The sequence below is a fragment of the Pipistrellus hanaki genome (assembly GCF_964339955.1).
Source record: "Pipistrellus hanaki genome assembly, chromosome: 6".
NCBI lineage: Eukaryota > Metazoa > Chordata > Mammalia > Chiroptera > Vespertilionidae > Pipistrellus > Pipistrellus hanaki.
Genome location: NC_140508.1, coordinates 64,747,899 through 64,765,336, shown reverse-complemented (window position 1 = coordinate 64,765,336; position 17,438 = coordinate 64,747,899). Strand labels below are relative to the sequence as shown.

General features: G+C 40.2%; 2 protein-coding genes across 6 annotated transcripts; one reads left to right on the top strand and one right to left on the bottom strand.

The window, feature by feature from the left end:
• Window positions 1-253: 253 nt before the first annotated feature.
• CNBP (CCHC-type zinc finger nucleic acid binding protein) lies at window positions 254-13,743 on the bottom strand. Of its 4 annotated transcripts, none has more exons than XM_084886950.1 (5): window positions 13,442-13,743; window positions 3,001-3,139; window positions 2,802-2,894; window positions 2,438-2,636; window positions 254-1,337 (listed from the first exon to the last, which is right to left on the bottom strand). In XM_084886950.1, the coding sequence occupies exons 2-5, from the start codon at window positions 3,122-3,124 to the stop codon at window positions 1,220-1,222; spliced, it is 534 nt and encodes a 177-aa protein (XP_084743076.1). In that variant the 5' UTR covers window positions 3,125-3,139; window positions 13,442-13,743; the 3' UTR covers window positions 254-1,219. The 4 variants fall into 4 exon arrangements, with proteins under 4 accessions (XP_084743076.1, XP_084743075.1, XP_084743078.1 ...); XM_084886949.1 differs by having other exon boundaries at window positions 2,438-2,641; window positions 2,804-2,894; window positions 13,442-13,602; XM_084886952.1 differs by having other exon boundaries at window positions 3,022-3,139; window positions 13,442-13,602.
• Window positions 13,682-16,959, top strand: LOC311624094 (leukocyte elastase inhibitor-like). Of its 2 annotated transcripts, none has more exons than XM_084886939.1 (2): window positions 13,682-14,036; window positions 15,491-16,959. In XM_084886939.1, the coding sequence occupies exon 2, from the start codon at window positions 15,534-15,536 to the stop codon at window positions 16,647-16,649; it is 1,116 nt and encodes a 371-aa protein (XP_084743065.1). In that variant the 5' UTR covers window positions 13,682-14,036; window positions 15,491-15,533; the 3' UTR covers window positions 16,650-16,959. The 2 variants fall into 2 exon arrangements, with proteins under 2 accessions (XP_084743065.1, XP_084743066.1); XM_084886940.1 differs by having other exon boundaries at window positions 13,688-13,730.
• The last annotated feature ends 479 nt before the right edge of the window (window positions 16,960-17,438 follow it).

Below are 17,438 nucleotides of genomic sequence, written 5' to 3'. Positions count from 1 at the left end.
TGAAATCCAACATTTCAGATCCTTGCAAAGCCCAGGAAAAATATGAAATGCTATAACATAGCAATGGTATTATAACTGTTCAGTATCAACAATGAACTAAAATAGGGCACTGTTACAATGGCAAGGAAAGAAAATTAAATCTTCTCTATATCCCTGCAAATGGACACCAAGGTAGGTAAGCCTATGTTTATATTTTTTTCATTACTGAAGACATGACTGAGTTAATACACAAAGAAAAGTCCAAACTGTCAGCTTTCAGTACTCCACATTCCCTTCTTTAATATGGCATTTTGTACTATATACATCAATGAAAATTGAAACAAAAAGAACTTCAGTCAAACTCCCCTTCCTCCTCCAGCTTTATTGGATAGTTTAAAATTACATTTCTATTTTCTAAGACTTCAGTTGCTTTTTCCATCTGACTTTTAAAAACTGATTACATCAAATGAAACACAGTTGTCTAAGTGATATAGTATACAAAAATAACATCTTGATTTCTGTGAAAATGCATTTCTCTGCAATTCCTGAATAGCTCCAAATTATGCTTACTTTAAGCATAGATGTTTACTCTGGGTTTTAGATTTACTCTTTGCAAAAAATGTGTTCTAAACCTTTGCCATCACCATCTGCGTATGCAGCATCAATGCTGTTAAATTGTTCCTATTTAAGCTTTTATTCTGATTTTCCTCCCATAGACATTAACAGGCATATTTGTCTTTTTATTTTGTTTACTCCCACTCAACTGGATGTTCTATGTAGGGCCTGATACAGATGTTACTTGATGTTACTTAATAGCTACTGAGGTCAGACAATCCAAGGCCATCATTATGCTAAAATTAAAGTTATTTATGGAAGCTAACAGACACTTCCAAAATTGGTTTTTACCTCCTACATGGGAACATATTTAACAAACCCAGAAAGGGCTTACTGGTCTGATTCAATTCTTCCCATTCATCAATCCCTATTCACCAGTGGCATGGAAAGGGGGTTCTTTAACAAAGCATTATACATAACACCTCTACCAAACTAAACATAAACTTTTTTTGTAGTTAAATGCAGAAAGTCGATTTTTTTCCACCCCTTTCCTCCTTTTACATGGCAAGTAAAGCTCACTGGCCTGGGAGTAGCCTCTATCTGCCAACCTTTGGCCAGTGAAGAGGATTCAGAGAAAATAATACAACCATCAATCAGAAAAAGGAGGGGCGACAAAGGAAAATAATTAAGCTGTGGCCTCAATCGTGCATTCCCGTGCAAGGTGCCCTGATTCGCCACAGCGGTAACAGTTGACTTCACTTGTCTTGCTGCAGTTGATGGCTACATGACCAGTTTCACCACACCTAAAATAAATAAAAAATTTCACAATGGTGTTCAGAAAATGTAAAACTGTACTAAAGAAATAGTCATTGCACCCTGGGCTGGTGTGGCTCAGGGGATGAGTGTTGACCTATGAACTAGGAGGTCAGGATTCAATTCCCAGTCAGGGCACATGCCCAGGTTGTGGACTCAGTACCCAGTTTGGGGCGTGCAGGAGGCAGCTGATCAATGATTTTCTCGCCGAAACCGGTTTGGCTCAATGGACAGAGCATCGGCTTGGGGACTAAAGGGTCCCGGGTTCGATTCCGGTCAAGGGCATGTACCTTGGTTGCGGGCACATCCCCAGTGTGGGGTGTGCAAGAAACAGCTGATCGCAAAAAAAATGGTACTTCATCCTCCCCTTATTCCTATTTTCTTCATTTTGCAGTTTACAAAATGAACTGCAGTTTATAATCTCCAATTTACAGTCAGACCAATAAGCACATTTACCTATTGCTCTCAATGAGTTCCTTGCACAGAAACAATCACTACCTAATTATACAAGGTAATCCAAGCAATTTGAAATTTCCCAAGTATTTTAAAATGTAATATTTAAACAAGATATTCTCTCTCTCATTGACGTTTCTGACTATCTATCTCCCTTCCTCTCTGTACAAAATCAATAAAATATATATTTTTTAAAAAACTATTCTCTCTCATAATTGATGTTTCTGTATCTCTCCTTCTCCCTTCCTCTCTGAAATACATAAAATAAAGTCATTGCAGAACAAAATGCAATGACAAGTGAATCAACATATTTTTGTTTTCAGGACACTAAATCTTATCATTAACCCCTAATCTAAAATCAAGAAGGAATTAGATGACAAAGCTACTCAATTGTGTAGCAAAGCCACAAAATTAAAATTTTTACCAAAAGGTATAAACCAACATGAAAACCAAAAAACAGGCCAAGATGTTATTTCTTTATGCAAAATAACTTCTAAGATTTCACAGGTATGTACATCTCAAAGCTTTTACCCTTCTTATTTTTAAACACTGAACTTATTCACAAAGTCATTCCATTTATGTTATGTCTAAAACAGTATCTGCAATGAGCATTTCCAGCAGCAACATTCTAACTTACCTATAGCACTTCACTTTGGTGCAGTCTTTTTGAATATGTCCAAATTCTCCACAAGAATAGCACTTCTGCTCATCTGCATGGTCACAGTCACGAGCCAGATGGCCTGGTTTGCCACAGTTGTAGCAGCATTGCTCTCGCTCTCTCTTGGGCTCCTTGCAGTCCTTGGCAATGTGGCCACCTCTACCGCAGTTATAGCAGGCTTCAACAATAAGAAAAAGAAGCAGACCAAGACTATAAAACCTTTACAAAATGTTATGTTTTAACTCATACAATAGGAAACCTCAAGAGTGGAAAATCTTTCCAATGCATTGTGCATGCTCACCTCTTCAAGTTCTAAAGAATATGAGAAGTGTTAAATACTTACCATCCTCCTGAAGATCACAATCCTTGGCAAGGTGACCAGACTCACCACAGCGGTAACAGATGTCTGGGAGAGATGAGGAAACAAACTGGAAACCTATTTTGGGTAGAAACAAACAAAAACAAAAATTTTAACGAATGAGACCAGTCTTGATACTAATGAATATTCTAGTACTCCAAAAATTTTTATTGGACAAAAATACCTCTATCCGAGGTAAAACCACCTCTGCCACGGCTTCTCATTCCACGACCACGGCCTCCACCAGTAGGGCATTCGCGGGCCCAGTGGCCAGATCGTCCACACTTGAAGCACTCATTGCTGCTCATGGCTGCAGTTTAGATCTTCAAAATATTAAAAATAAGAACATTTGACCACGTGAAATTATTTTTAGCTTTTATTGCCCTTTCAGTGTGTTTTTGGATAACTATTCTGGGGGGAAAGCCAAAATATATTGCTTAGAAAAACAACCACACAACTATATGCTTAGGTATTATACACCTAATTATGAAATATATTAAAAGCGAATAAAGTAAAACATTATATATTCTAATAAAACTCTATTGTTAAAAAAAATAGGATTATGCAATTTTCAGTATACCAATGAACACTCATTAAACAATTAGTAATACCTCTTTCCAGGTCCAACATAATGGACACATCTTCATGATTATAAGCCAGTAAACTTTATTTTGGGCAAATGGAAGTCATTTACTGGTAATAAAATTAGAATAACCCAAACCAATGAAGTTGTAGTGTAGATTCTGTGAGGAATAGGTAAAGAAAAATAATTTCTCTCCATAACCTTAGCAACTACCTGATTGAGTCTTCAGAGCAGATAAAATGCAGGACATATATTTTCTCTATAGAGGGTACAGTATGTTAAAAATATTAGAACAGCCCGGTTGATGTGCTCAGTGGTTGAGTCACCTATGAACCAGGAGTTCACGGTTCGTTTCCAAGATTCCAAGTCAGGGCACATGTCCAGGTTGAGAGGTTGACCCAAAGATGGGGGCCTGTAGGTGGCAGCTGATCAATGATTCGCTCTCATTATTGATGTATCTATCTCTCCCTTCTTCTCTGAAATATATATATATGTATATATATGTATACACATATATACATATGAAAAACAACTAAGAAGCAAACCAACATGCTGATATCATCTAAAGAACTGGGACCACTTTTATTTTTTCTATTTTCAAATTTTTCTGTAATTTTGTATTTAAAGCAAAACTCCTACCAAAGCAAGTGGATTTTATACTTTTTATATAACAATCTAAAAATAAACAGGCTATTCCTGGAAGAAATGGAATGTTGCAGGACAAATTCCTAGTATAGTGTCTTTTAAAAAAGGAACTAGCTAAAAATAATGTAACCTTTATATTGCCATATTTCCATATCTAAACATTTTACCCTTAATTCCAGTGTCAAGCAATGGCACACCAAGTTTTTTAAATACCCTCTCAAAGCCAAGCATAATTAGCACCATGACCTAGCAAAACATACTGTTTCAATTAAAATGGACAGGATGGTGGAATCATCCAAACACATAAAAGCACCAAGTCAGTACATGGTGCATAAATGACTCATCAAATTGTAGAGAAATCTAGTGACCAAAAATTTAAGCTAATGTTGTTTCAAAAGGTTCCATTGTCATTTTTTTTAAAATCAGTGTCTACTTATCCTAACTCTCTGCAATCAGATTCAGCATAAAATTTCAGAGGAATCTTTCTACCAACGCTCGCCACTTGTCATTATTAAAAAATCACGCAATCTTCGTACTTGTCTCAGATACATAATGTACATTTCTGGTCAGAAGAAACCAGCCAGTGAAGATTAAAAATGTATTTTTGCAAAATTTGAGATTACATTTGCTTTCTTATACTGGTGTCAATCTAAATCATGCAAAGTAATAATTTCCACTTGAAAGAACAGTCAGAATGAAAAAATGAATGCCACATAAAAATGATCACAAAAAAAATGGTACTTCATCCTCCCCTTATTCCTATTTTCTTCATTTTGCAGTTTACAAAATGAACTGCAGTTTATAATCTCCAATTTACAGTCAGACCAATAAGCACATTTACCTATTGCTCTCAATGAGTTCCTTGCACAGAAACAATCACTACCTAATTATACAAGGTAATCCAAGCAATTTGAAATTTCCCAAGTATTTTAAAATGTAATATTTAAACAAGATATTTTCTTTTAGAAAACATGACAATTCAACATGCATTTTTAAAACTAAAGAAATGGCCCTGCTGGCGTGGCTCGGTGGTTGAGTCAACCTGTGAATCAGAAGGTCACAGTTCAATTCCTGATCAAGGCAAATACACAGATTGAAGGCTCCATCCCTAGTTTAGGTGTGCAGGAAGGAGGCAGCTGATCAATGATTCTCTCTCATCATTGATGTTTCTCTCTCTCCGTCTCTTCCCTTCCTCTCTGACATCAATAATAAAAATATATATATATATATTTTTTTAAAAAACTGTTTAAAACTAAAGAAAAGATAGTTTGAGCAATCCCTTTAGACTGTTGCTTTAAAATAATGTTTATTTCACAATAGTGAAGTACAAATAAAACATGGTATAATGAATCATCAGATTTTTATCAGTGGAATAAAGTCAGTAGTTAAAATTTTAGGTTTATGGGGGGGTAAGAGAAAAAAAAAAAAAAAAAAAACCTTAGGTTTTCTACACAGAAATATTGAAATTAAGTTACTCGCCGAAACCGGTTTGGCTCAATGGATAGAGCGTCGGCTTGGGGACTGAAGGGTCCCGGTTCGATTCCGGGTCCAGGTTCGACTCGGGTCAAGGGCACGTACTTTGGTTGCGGGCATATCCCCAGTAGGGGGTGTGCAAGAGGCAGCTGATCGATGACTCTCATCAATGTTTCTAATTCTCTATCTCTCTCCCTTCCTCTGTACAAAATCAATAAAATATATTTTTTAAAAATTAAGCTACTCAAGAACCGATTAACCTATATGTAGATTTTTCATGAACTCTTTTCTTCTCATTCATGGGATCCAGATCCAGAATGAATTGAGAAAAAAGAAATGACAGGAAAAGTAGTATTTTGGAGAGCAGATAATTAGCTAAAATAACACTTTCAGATGAACAAAACACTCTACTTCCTCCTGCCCTACTTCCTAATTGAAAGTTGGTCATAATGTGATTTCTCTATGAACTACAATTTTAGAAAAAGCAGTATTTCTCCAATTAGATTGCAATTAAACTATTTTGCAAAACAGACATGCACAGTTCAGTGGCAAAGGCAGAACTTTACACATTGAAACTAGTAGTTTTAGATGTTTGTGTTACCATCAACAAATTTTATTCTCACGTAAATTAAGGTTTTGAAAAAGCTCCCTAGCTCCCTACCCAGTTTGGCTCAGTGGATAGAGCACCAGCCCAAGGACGTAAGGGTCCCAGGTCTGATTCCTGATTCCTGGTCAAAGGCACACGCCTGGGTTGTGGGCTTGATCCCCAGTAGGGGGCATGCAGGAGGCAGTCAAGCAATGATTCTCTCTTGTCATTGATGTTTCTATCTCTCTCCCCCTCCTTCTCGGAAACCAATAAAAATATATTAAAAATAAACAAACCCACCAAATCTTAAAGGTAAAGAAAATATTAATTTCATTAATAGCCGGAAGACCTATCATCAGTAGGGCACATCCCAGTGGGGCTCAGGTAATGTAATAAAATACAACCTGCCTTCTCCACTTTGGCTCAATCACAGCCAATTAGTTGGTCTACATTTCCATTCAGCCCCTTGTTGATAGATTTATCTTCCTTACTTAGTAACATTAAACAGATTCCTAATGTGTTTTAGAGCAGCAGCCACCAACCTTTCAGACCTCAAGACCACCAGTGGTCCTCGGACCACTAGTTGGTGACCAGTTTAGAGGCATGCTGCAAATCTTGGGGGTGGGGGGAGGGAGAGATTCCTATCCTAATCATATACAAATTGCACTTAGCCAAGAGGTCTTTAAAGAATTTCATGCTATTCCTTAGGAAAACTAGAGGCAGTAAAGAAAGACAGAACTGAGACTTCAGGCTTCGTGATTCTCAAGGCCTATGACGGCTCTTGGCTAGAATTTTGCTGCACTGTCCTGCCTCTGCCCCCTCCACCTGTCACAACCTTTTCCAACCTTCATGGGCCAACTTAAATGCCAACTCTATAAAAAAAATCTGACATCTCCCAGCCTGGAACTCTCCTTCCTATTAAGACCCAGGACAGTTTGTTAATATCTGTCTGATGGCACTACTATATTTGCCTTTTATCACATTCCTTTAGGGCAGAGACCAAGTAATTCATCATTGAATTGTCACAACACCCATGGTTAACCTTTAGTAGTTATAACTCAATATTTTAACTGCTTTTGCAGTGTGTGAGTGAGAAAGGCCTAACAGTCATTTGCTAAGTGAAACAAATTGTGTTTCTTGTTTAGACCCAATCCAATCTGAGTACTGCCAATAAAATACCTAAATTCTTGCTATCAAGAGTCACTGTACCAATTTAAAGCAGCGATTTTCAACCAATGGCACATGTACTGCATGTTTTAAAAATTCTCAGGGAATAGCCGAAACCGGTTTGGCTCAATGGATAGAGCGTCAGCCTACGGACTGAAGGGTCCCAGGTTGCGGGCACATCCCCAGTAGGGGATGTGCAAGAGGCAGCTGATCGATGATTCTCTCTCATCGATGTTTCTAACTCTCTATCCCTCTCTCTTCCTCTCTGTAAAAAACTCAATAAAAAAAAATATTTTAAAAATTTTAAAAAATTTAAATAAAAATTCTCAGGGAATAGCTGTTTGGCTCAGTGGATAGAGCTTCAGCTTGGGGACTGAGGGGTCCAGGGTTTAATTCCATCAAGGGCACATGCCCGGGATTTGGGATCGACCCCCAATAGAGGGGGTGCAGGAGACAGCCAATCAATGATTCTTATCATTGATGTTTCTCTCCCTCTCCTTTCCTCTCTGAAATCAATAAAAAATATAAAAATTCTTAGGATTCACCAGCTAAAAAATTGCTGGTTTAAAGAAACAATGTCTTTTCAATTAGATATCCATTAAAGATAAACTACCACCACTCTAAACTCAAGAATATTTCAGACTATCTAATAAAATCTCCTGTGTTAACAGAAACTTTTCACTCCAGGTTACTAAATAAAAAGTTAGCAGCCAAACCAGGACTCCTAACTTGCCACCCAGACTCTTCCAAGAATTCACTCCTCAGTAATATTTTACAGAATGCTACAAAACACATCTATTAATACATACTAACTTACAAGATAAAATACTGTATTTTCACTGTTGTCAGCCAGTAGAATAGCATATATTTTCTTCCTTTTGCTGCTAAAAATCAAAGCAGTATCTATACCAATGTATCCTTACACAGCAAGAATTGGAGACCATAGGTAACTCTGGTTTAACATATGACCCCGCTTAAGGATCTGCTTGCTCTGGTACCTCAGGCACTTGACCCCTTCTCCTGTACTTATTTGGAAAAGGATGATAAAACTGTTCTGTGATGAGAATTATTGCTTATTAGATTCTAAATTTTAAAAACTGCAAGGGTTTATATCCTCTGCTTAGTTTCTTTTCTGTTCCTTCCCCAATTAAGTTAGACTGCTTAAAAGTAGATAGAACTCAGTCTAACGACTATATAGCAGGCTTAGAGCAGGCTAACTCTGCATATACTCAACTCTCCCATTTCATCAAGTCTACTTTAAAAATGGAATGAAGAGAATTATAGCCCTAGCTGGTTTGGCTCACTGGATAGAGCTTCAGCCTGTGGAATGAAAGGTCCTGGATTCGATTCCAGTCAAGGGCATATGCCTAGGTTGAGGGCTTGATCCACAGTAGGGGACGTGCAGGAGGCAGTCAATCAATGATCAATGATTCTTTCTCATCATTGATGTTTCACTCTCTCCCTCTCTCAAAATCAATAAAAATATACTTTTTAAGTTACTTGGGCTTAATGTGATTTAATCAGTTATACCCAACTTAAAAGAGAATTATAAATGACTTCATATTGTCAGATTACCTGTTTTCATTTTTGGGTGTCAAATTTTCATGACACAAACCACACCTAAAGATGGTAAGAGCACAGGACAATCAGGCAACGGTACTATAGGCAGTCAAAATCCTGCTTGAAAAGATCTAAGATTAACTTAGTGTAAACTAAGAGATCTATTTTACAGATTTTGCACTCATCTAGGCTTTAAGATTTAAATCCTAGAATTGGTATCAAAACACAAATGGTTATACTGATCTGTCTTCATTAATGTTACTGTTTCCCCGAAAATAAGAGTGTCTTATATTAATTTTTGCTCCCAAAGATGCGCTAGGTCTTATTTTCAGGGGATGTCTTATTTTTCCATGAAGAAGAATACGGCACACATTTATTATTAAATGAAAATAAAGAAAATTTATTACCTGTATACGGTACGGTAGTTGTCAACACAAACCAGACAAGCTGTGAATCCTACAGTATCAAGAATTTACTCATTTATTCAATGACAATCATGTCATCATCTTCTGGAACATCATAACAATCCAATTCCTGAATTTCCTGGTGAATTTCTTATGACTCCATTTCTTTCAGAATCAGTGGACCAAATCTCTCGTTTAGCCTACAGGGGGCCTTATTTTTGGGGGATGCCTTATATTTCACTCAGAAGGAAACCTGTAAGTAGGTCTTATTTTCGGAGAATGTCTTATTTTCGAGGAAACACGGTAGTAATTGAACCATATTTTTGGTTCTAAGAACAAAGCCACTACTTTAAACTACTTAAATCTTAACAGTACATGCCCAAGACTAACAATGAGCTGAGTGAGTCACTCCACAAAAAAAAAAAAAAAAAGTAGCAAAAGGAAATTGTGTGTGGGGGATCTGGCTAGCTTTAATTTTTTATGATTTTCCTAAAATAGCTATATATATTCACCTTAGGGTTATCCTTGACTCGTCCAACATTGTTGACCTAAACTGCATTTAGACTATAGCAGAGCTTTAGCCCCATGAATGTACCCACTCTTTTTTTTTAATTTTTTTTTTGTACCCACTCATTTTTATGCTCTAATGATATCATATAAATTCCAACTGGAACACTTCAAATTATTAGCAAAATCAAACTACAGATGATAAACTAAAGGGAAGTTATATTGTATATTACCTGCATTCTGACCAGAATAATGGAGATCAGAGTACAATACTGGGAGCAATTCTATGTTCTTATCCTGGTTATTGCATTTACTGCATGACCTTGATTAATATTTACATACACTGCTGTCTGCCCCTCGTTAACCCGGAAGGGTTTTAAGCTAAATATCTTCTATGAGTCAAAGGTTAATTAACATATTATCTATAATCCTCACAACCCTACAAGTTATGTACTCTTGCTCCCATTTTATTGACAAAGAAACTGGAGATCTGAGACCAAGTGACTTACCCAAAGCCTTCTTAACTAAAAAGTTCTCAAGTCAGCATTTCAAGTCTTCTGCAGAGTCCTTTGCTAGGGTTAAGTGGTAATTAAGTATGGGAAAATGCTATCATAAGAATACAATTCACTCCCTACTTCAAAAATATTATACAGCATATTACTGCTGTATAGCAAGTAACTGTAAACACATGTTAACTTAAATTTTAATGCAGTTATCTGTTCTATAGTTCTATACTTAAAATGTATTTCAAAACTCTAGTTTAAAAATTCACAGCCATAAATGAGTTTATTCATAGTATACAATGACACAGCTTTCCTGAATTTTAAGCCAAGACAGATTTTCTTAACCTTCAAGGTATAACTTAAAGAGTGCAACCAGGGACCCAAAGACTGGTAACCCGATTTTTTTTTAATTTTAAATTTATCGATTTCGAAAAGAGAGAAGTTAATTTTTGTCCCACTTATTTATGCATTCATTGGTTGATACTTGTATGTGCTCTGACCGGATATCAAACCCACAACCTTGCTCATTGGGATGATGCTCTAACCAACCTACTACCCAGCCAGGGCTTTCGGCAACCTGATTTCACCCATTAATGCTCTAATTTGCAATTATGGAAAGACACCAGGTAATCACTGCAACATACTCTCATACTCCTAATTAACAGACTCCACTGGCTTACAACTTAATTTTGGTGGCCACAAGCTCTCATTTTATTCCAGAAGCTTTTTACTTACAACACGAAAAGGGTGTTTACTCCATTCTTACTGCAACAGCATCTGACACTGCCAGAATAGTTCTATTAAGTGAGACGGTAGAGAAAGAGTGTTCTCCACACAGCAGGCCAAGATGCCTTGGCATCAGTCTCCTGGCTCTCCACTTACTGTCAGGAGGCCAGAAAGAGGAAAGGAGCCAATATTTAAAAAAAAAAACACCTCTCACTCTTGCAGGGGGAAAAAAGCAAAAGCAAATCTCTTTTGTGGTCAAGTGTTTAACAGATCTATATTTCCAATTACAGGAACACCTCATATACATTGTAGGTTTGGTTTGAGATCACAGCAATAAATCTTTTAATCTTTTTGCTGGAGGGTCTTGTTTTCTTTTAATATGTATGTTTGTTTTTTATTGATTTCAGAGAGGAAGGGAGAGAGAAAAACATCAATTATGAGACTCATTGAACGGCTGCCTCCTGCACGCCCCCCACTGGGGATCGAGCCCACAAGCCGGGCATGTGCCCTTGACTAGAAATCTAACCTGGGACCCTTCAGTCCGCAGGCCAAAGCAATGCTCTATCCACTGAGCCAAACCAACCATAACAGGTCTTGTTTTCAATTTGTAAAAATCGTGACATCTGCTAGAATAAGGTGACATGCCATAAAATGAGGTACGCCTGAGGTTGAATTGTGGCTCTATTGCTTGTAAGCACTGATTTGGTACCTTCTCATGTACATACCACATATTATTAGATTTTAAAAGATGAAAATAGTCATAAAATCACATTACAAAACCATTTATGATATCTTAAAAAATATATCACTCTGCCTGTTCCAGGTATTCAAATGCTGGTGTAATAATTGACCCTTGATTTTCCACCGGTTTGGCTCATACGGTTAGCTTTTTAAAAAATACTGTTGCCAAGAGTTGCAATTTAGAAAGAAAAATTCTTTTTCCAGCTCTTGGGATCTAATAAGTTACTTCTTTTATATTCCAGCACAGAGCTCCTTGTAGGCAAGAATCAGGTTCAACAAGCTAAAAAGAGCATGCACCTGTGTATGTACAATGTAGGTATTTGATTAAGCCATGATCAGTGATTTTTAAAGAAGTATTTGAAAATAATTGCTTGGGAGTGGGGCTAAGAGGTAGAACTTCATTTCATACATTTTTTTTTAAACCCTCAAATCCTAACTTGCAATTTATGGTGCTTAAGCAAAAAAGGAACAAAGCTGTTGATTTAACTGATTACAGAGAAAGTGAGGCAGAAATTAACTGATTATGTTTCTCTCTAAAACGGGGATATATAACAGGAAAAAAGAAAAAGGATTTTTAAAAACTTTAAATTTAGGGGCAAGACGATGTCATTAATCCTTCTTCACCTTAAAAGAAACAAAAAAATGAAAACAGACTTTTACACACTGTCTGAAGTCACAATGGGCCACGTTCTCTTTTCCTAAGACCCCCCGCTGCCCCCGTGAACAGATGTCACTTCCTTGGAAGCACAGTGTCTGAGGCCACGTGGTTAACATGTGGCAGCAAGCAAAAATCCTTACCCACGATAAAATTAACGAGAACCCAAATGTGGGCGATGATGCCTTTCTAAAATAGGTTTTTCACATTTGGAAAAATCTAGATGGGAGGATGGCTAATTAACCACGTCTCACTTTTAAACAGTCATGGTTTAATTAATCCAATAAATGATGCTAGGATTTTGGAGGTTTGGCGATTTGTTCCCCTTTGATAACGAGACTTCTTTTTTTTAAGGGCCTTCTAACTTAAAATAGTGTCGATTCATGAAAGCGAGCCTTAACTGCCCCTTTTCGAATGGTAATGTGAGACAAGTAAAAAATAAAAATTCAAGAGTCGGGAAGCTATCAAGTATGGAGAGTATAATTCCAGACGTCCAGGCCTTTCCAGCGGAGTGTTACCCCCCTAAACGCAAGAACTTCAGGGCCCCTTTCCTAGGCCCATCCCGAACCCTTGGCACATGGCCCGCCAGCCCATTACACCAGCACATGGCCTGCATTAAGCACCCAGCCCCATCCCCCTCCACCCGCGCCGAGGGCCTTTTCCCACCACAAGGCCTCCTTTCAGCAAGTTCCCGCCAAAACGCCCCTCCGCCCCGCGTTCCGAGACCCTCGAAGTCTCGGAGCCTCAGTCCCAAGAGCGCACGAGCCAAGGCCTCATCCGCCGTAAAGGCTTATGGCCTGGGGCGCGGCCTGGGCCCTGAGAGAGGCCAGGACGCGCGGGGACCCCGCTTCCCGGGACGGAAGGGAGGCCGGGAGGGTACCCCCGACTGCAGGAGGCCGGAAACTCGGCCCGGAGACGGCGGTGGCAGCCGAGTTTCCCGCCTGACGCAGCAGCGGAAAAGGCTCTCGAGTGAGGCCGCCATCGCCGCCTCACCGCTCCCGGCCCTCTTCCCGTCCGCTTCGGACACGGGCCCGCCGCGCGCGGTTTTCCCCTTCCCCTCGCTCCCGATCCTCACCTTCCCGCGTCAGGGCAGGCCCGCGGCGCCAGAGGACGAGAGGCAGGCCGAGGTGAGCGGCTCGCCAGGCAGCGGCTGTTTATTTTCAGGAGGGTCCTTGCCTGCGCCACACGCCGGTCTGCACACGGCCCCACACACGCCGCTGCGCACGGCCCTCCGCCGCCTCGCCCACGCGGCCAATCAGTGCGCACGGCTCGGGCGGCCAATCAGAGCCTCCCGCCGGGGAGACAGGCCGGCCTCGGGGCGGGAGGCGGCCGCCGTGCGGGGCTGTTATCTTCCGCGCTCGTCGGTCAGTTCTTCTCGCGGGCGCGCGGGTGCGGCCCGTATTTCTCGGCTTTCCAGTCAGCGGCCCCTCTCGCGGTTTTCTCGCTTATTCCACGCCCTGCCGGGCCGGGGGGAGGGGGACAGGCCTGTGCGGCCCGCCCTCGGCGATCTCTACCCCCTCAGCTCGCGAGGAGGGAGGCCAGGGAACGGATCTGTGATGAGCGGGGGACCAAGACAAACGCCTTTCCCTTCTTGGGCTCCGAAAAAGAGGGTCGGCCCTTAGACCCTTCCTTGCCTTGGCCGCGCTTTCAGAGGCAGGCCCCGATTCTTGGTACATCGGTTTGGGGGGGATTGGGGGGGTGGGGGAGAAAGTGGTCTGTCATGTCATAGAGGCTGGGGCTGAAGACCGCAGGCCCTGAAATGTGTTTTAGGGTTTGTGTGAACCCGGGCAGAGCCCGGAAGAACTGCCTGCTCTCACCCTATAGGACCCATATGCCCGCCTCAAAATAAGTGGCCGGTGAGGGAAAGGCGCCAGCCTTGGGGAAGGTGTGAAGATGATAAAAGGATGGCGCTGATACTTAACCGAACTTTCAACAAACCTTGTGCCCGGTTTAGAAACTTTATGATCATCCCCTGCGACCTAAAGGTGGAATAGTGAGTGCTAGGGGATCCATCTAGCCCATGCTTTCACAATCAGAATTGATGGGCCTTTAGATTGGTGTTTTCTCCTAAAGAGATTGCATGTATACACCGAGTGGCCAGGTTATTATGATCTCTGAAAGCATAATAATCTGGCCACTCAGTGTATATCCTATATAATAAAAGGCTAATATGCAAATTGTGCCCTCGACTAGGAGTTTGACCAGCAGGCAGGCCGGCCAACCGCCCATGTCCCTTAACCCCTGGCCAGCTTGGCCAGATCCTCCCATGCATGAATTCATGCATCGGGCCTTTAATATCTATATATCTGCTTTCAGAGGTCATAATAATCTGGCCACTCATTATATATGTTCATAGATACTGTTAAGATGACATCAATTTAAGTTGTTCAATGCAAACTAAAGAATTGCATAATTTTGCATAATTTTCATGTAATGAAAAAGAAAGGAAGGCTCAGCCTGTGTCTCCCAGTGGTTTGACATCAACCTACAAACCAGGAGGTCACATGCCAGGGTAATGGGCTCTATCCGCAGTGTGGGGCATGCAGGAGGCATCCCATGATGATTCTCATCATTGATGTTTCTCTCCTTGCTTCCTCTCTGAAATCAATAAAAATATATTTTAAAAAAACAACAATGAAGTGACATCTCCAGTCTCTTGAACTTTAGAAGGTCCTGCAATTACTGTAGTCTCATACAGACTTAAAAGGCAGCTTGAGATTAGTATGCAACCCATGTTGTTGGCTGGTATATCCCAGCAATGTCCATTTTATCCTTTATTGACTATCTTATTCTTCACCCTAGTTTTAACTCATTTAATCCTTCCAATCTTAAGGTAGTGTGACTTGTTAAATCATGTCTGTGAAGAGGCAGTAAAGTAGCTAAGAGCATAGATATTAAGGGTCAGATATTAAATCACTAGGTTCAAATCACTAGGGCTTACTTAGTCATTGTAAATCATTTAGCAGATTGTCAACATAAAGAGGGAATGGACGATTTCATTTAAAAAAATATTTTTAGGGCCTGAGCTGGTGGGGGCTGCCCAGGGCTGGGATCTGCCAGCTGCCTACCCCTCTCTCAGCCCTGGCCTTTGGGAATCAGCCAGCACAACTCTTCTTCCTTGCAGATCTCTGGAAACAAGCTCTGAGAGGAGTCAGGATTGCCTCACCATGGAGGGGGAGCTGAGCTTGGCCAACACCCAGTTCGCATTGGACCTCTTCCGCATCCTGAAGGACACCAACCCCTCTGGGAACCTCTTCTTCTCCCCCATGAGCATTTCCTCAGCGCTGGCCATGGTCTTTCTGGGGACCAGAGGCACCACCGCAGCACAGATGTCCAAGACTCTTCACTTCGAAGGGGTTAAGGAGATTCATTCCAGTTTTCAGAGTCTGAATGCTGATATCTACAAGCACGGAGCTCCCTACACTCTGAAGCTTGCTAATAGGTTATATGGAGAGAAAAACTGTGGGTTCCTCCCTGAGTTCTTGACTTCAACCCAGAAAATGTATGGAGCTGAACTGGGCAGAGTAGATTTTCAGCGAGTCTCTGAAGATGCAAGAAAGGTGATAAACGAGTGGGTCAAAGGGCAGACTGACGGGAAAATTCCAGAATTGTTGGCTGTAGGCATGGTTGATAATATGACTAAACTTGTGCTAGTTAATGCCGTCTATTTCAAAGGAAACTGGCAGGAAAAATTCGTTAAAATGGTCACAATCGATATACCTTTCAGATTGAATAGGAGAACGACAAAAACAGTGAAAATGATGTATCAGAAGAGCAAATTCCCATTTGGCTACATTCAGGACCTTAAGTGCCGGGTGCTGGAGCTGCCTTATGAGGGTGAGCTCAGCATGATCATCCTGCTGCCAGATGACATCGAGGAGGAGGGTCTGAAGAAGATCGAAGATCAATTGACCTTAGAAAAACTGCATGAGTGGACCAAACCTGAGAATCTGACTTCCTTTGATGTCAACGTCCACCTGCCCAGGTTCAAGCTGGAAGAGAGCTACAACCTCAACTTTCACCTGGCCAGCCTGGGTATAGAGGATCTCTTTACTAGCAAGGCTGATCTGTCTGGCATGTCAAAAGCCAGAGATCTTTTTATATCAAAAATTGTCCACAAGTCTTTTGTGGAAGTAGATGAGGAGGGCACAGAGGCAGCAGCTGCCACCTTCTGCATGCTTATGCCAGAGGAAAATTTTATGGCTGACCATCCATTTATTTTTTTAATTCGACACAATCCCTCAACTAACATCCTGTTCTTAGGCAGAGTTTCTTCTCCGTAGAGACTGTGGAAATCCAAGGCTAATCTCAGAACTTTGTCAGTGGCCCTTTCAATGGTGATAGTTTTCATATATCTTCCACAACAAATCTACCATCCCAAAACAAATCTCTAACTTCCTTTGTAATATCAGCTCTGTTGACTGTTTACACGCATTAACTTTGGCATAAGTATATATTTTCCTTTCTTTGTATTGAAAAATTCAGTGATTGCTTTTGAATGCACCAAGCAGATATGTAGATTCTTGGCAGTATAGTAAACTAAAAAACTGCTGTAAAAAAAAATTAAAAAATAAAGTTTTAAGTTGAAGTCTTAAGACCTCTGCTCTTTTATTATTTTTTTATTTTTTTAAAATATATTTTATTGCCGAAACTGGTTTGGCTTAGTGGATAGAGCATCAGCCTGGGGACTGAAAGGTCCCGAGTTCGATTTAGTCAAGGGCATGTACCTTGGATGTGGGCACATCCCCAGTAAGAGGTGTGCAGGAGGCAGCTGATTGATGTCTCTCTCTCATTGATGTTTCTAACTCTCTATCCTCCCTTCCTCTCTGTAAAAAATCAATAAAGTATATATATATATATATATATATATATATATATATATAATTTATTTTTTACAGAGAGAAAGAGAGAGCTAGAAACATCGATTTAATTTACATAGCTTTATAGACTTCCCCTCTCTGACTAATGTTTATAATATCTTGAGATAAGGAATAGTATAATTGCAGACATTTTAGTAGTGCTTTCCAAAGTGAGTTAGTGTAATGCGTCAAAGATTCAGAAATAACCAAAAC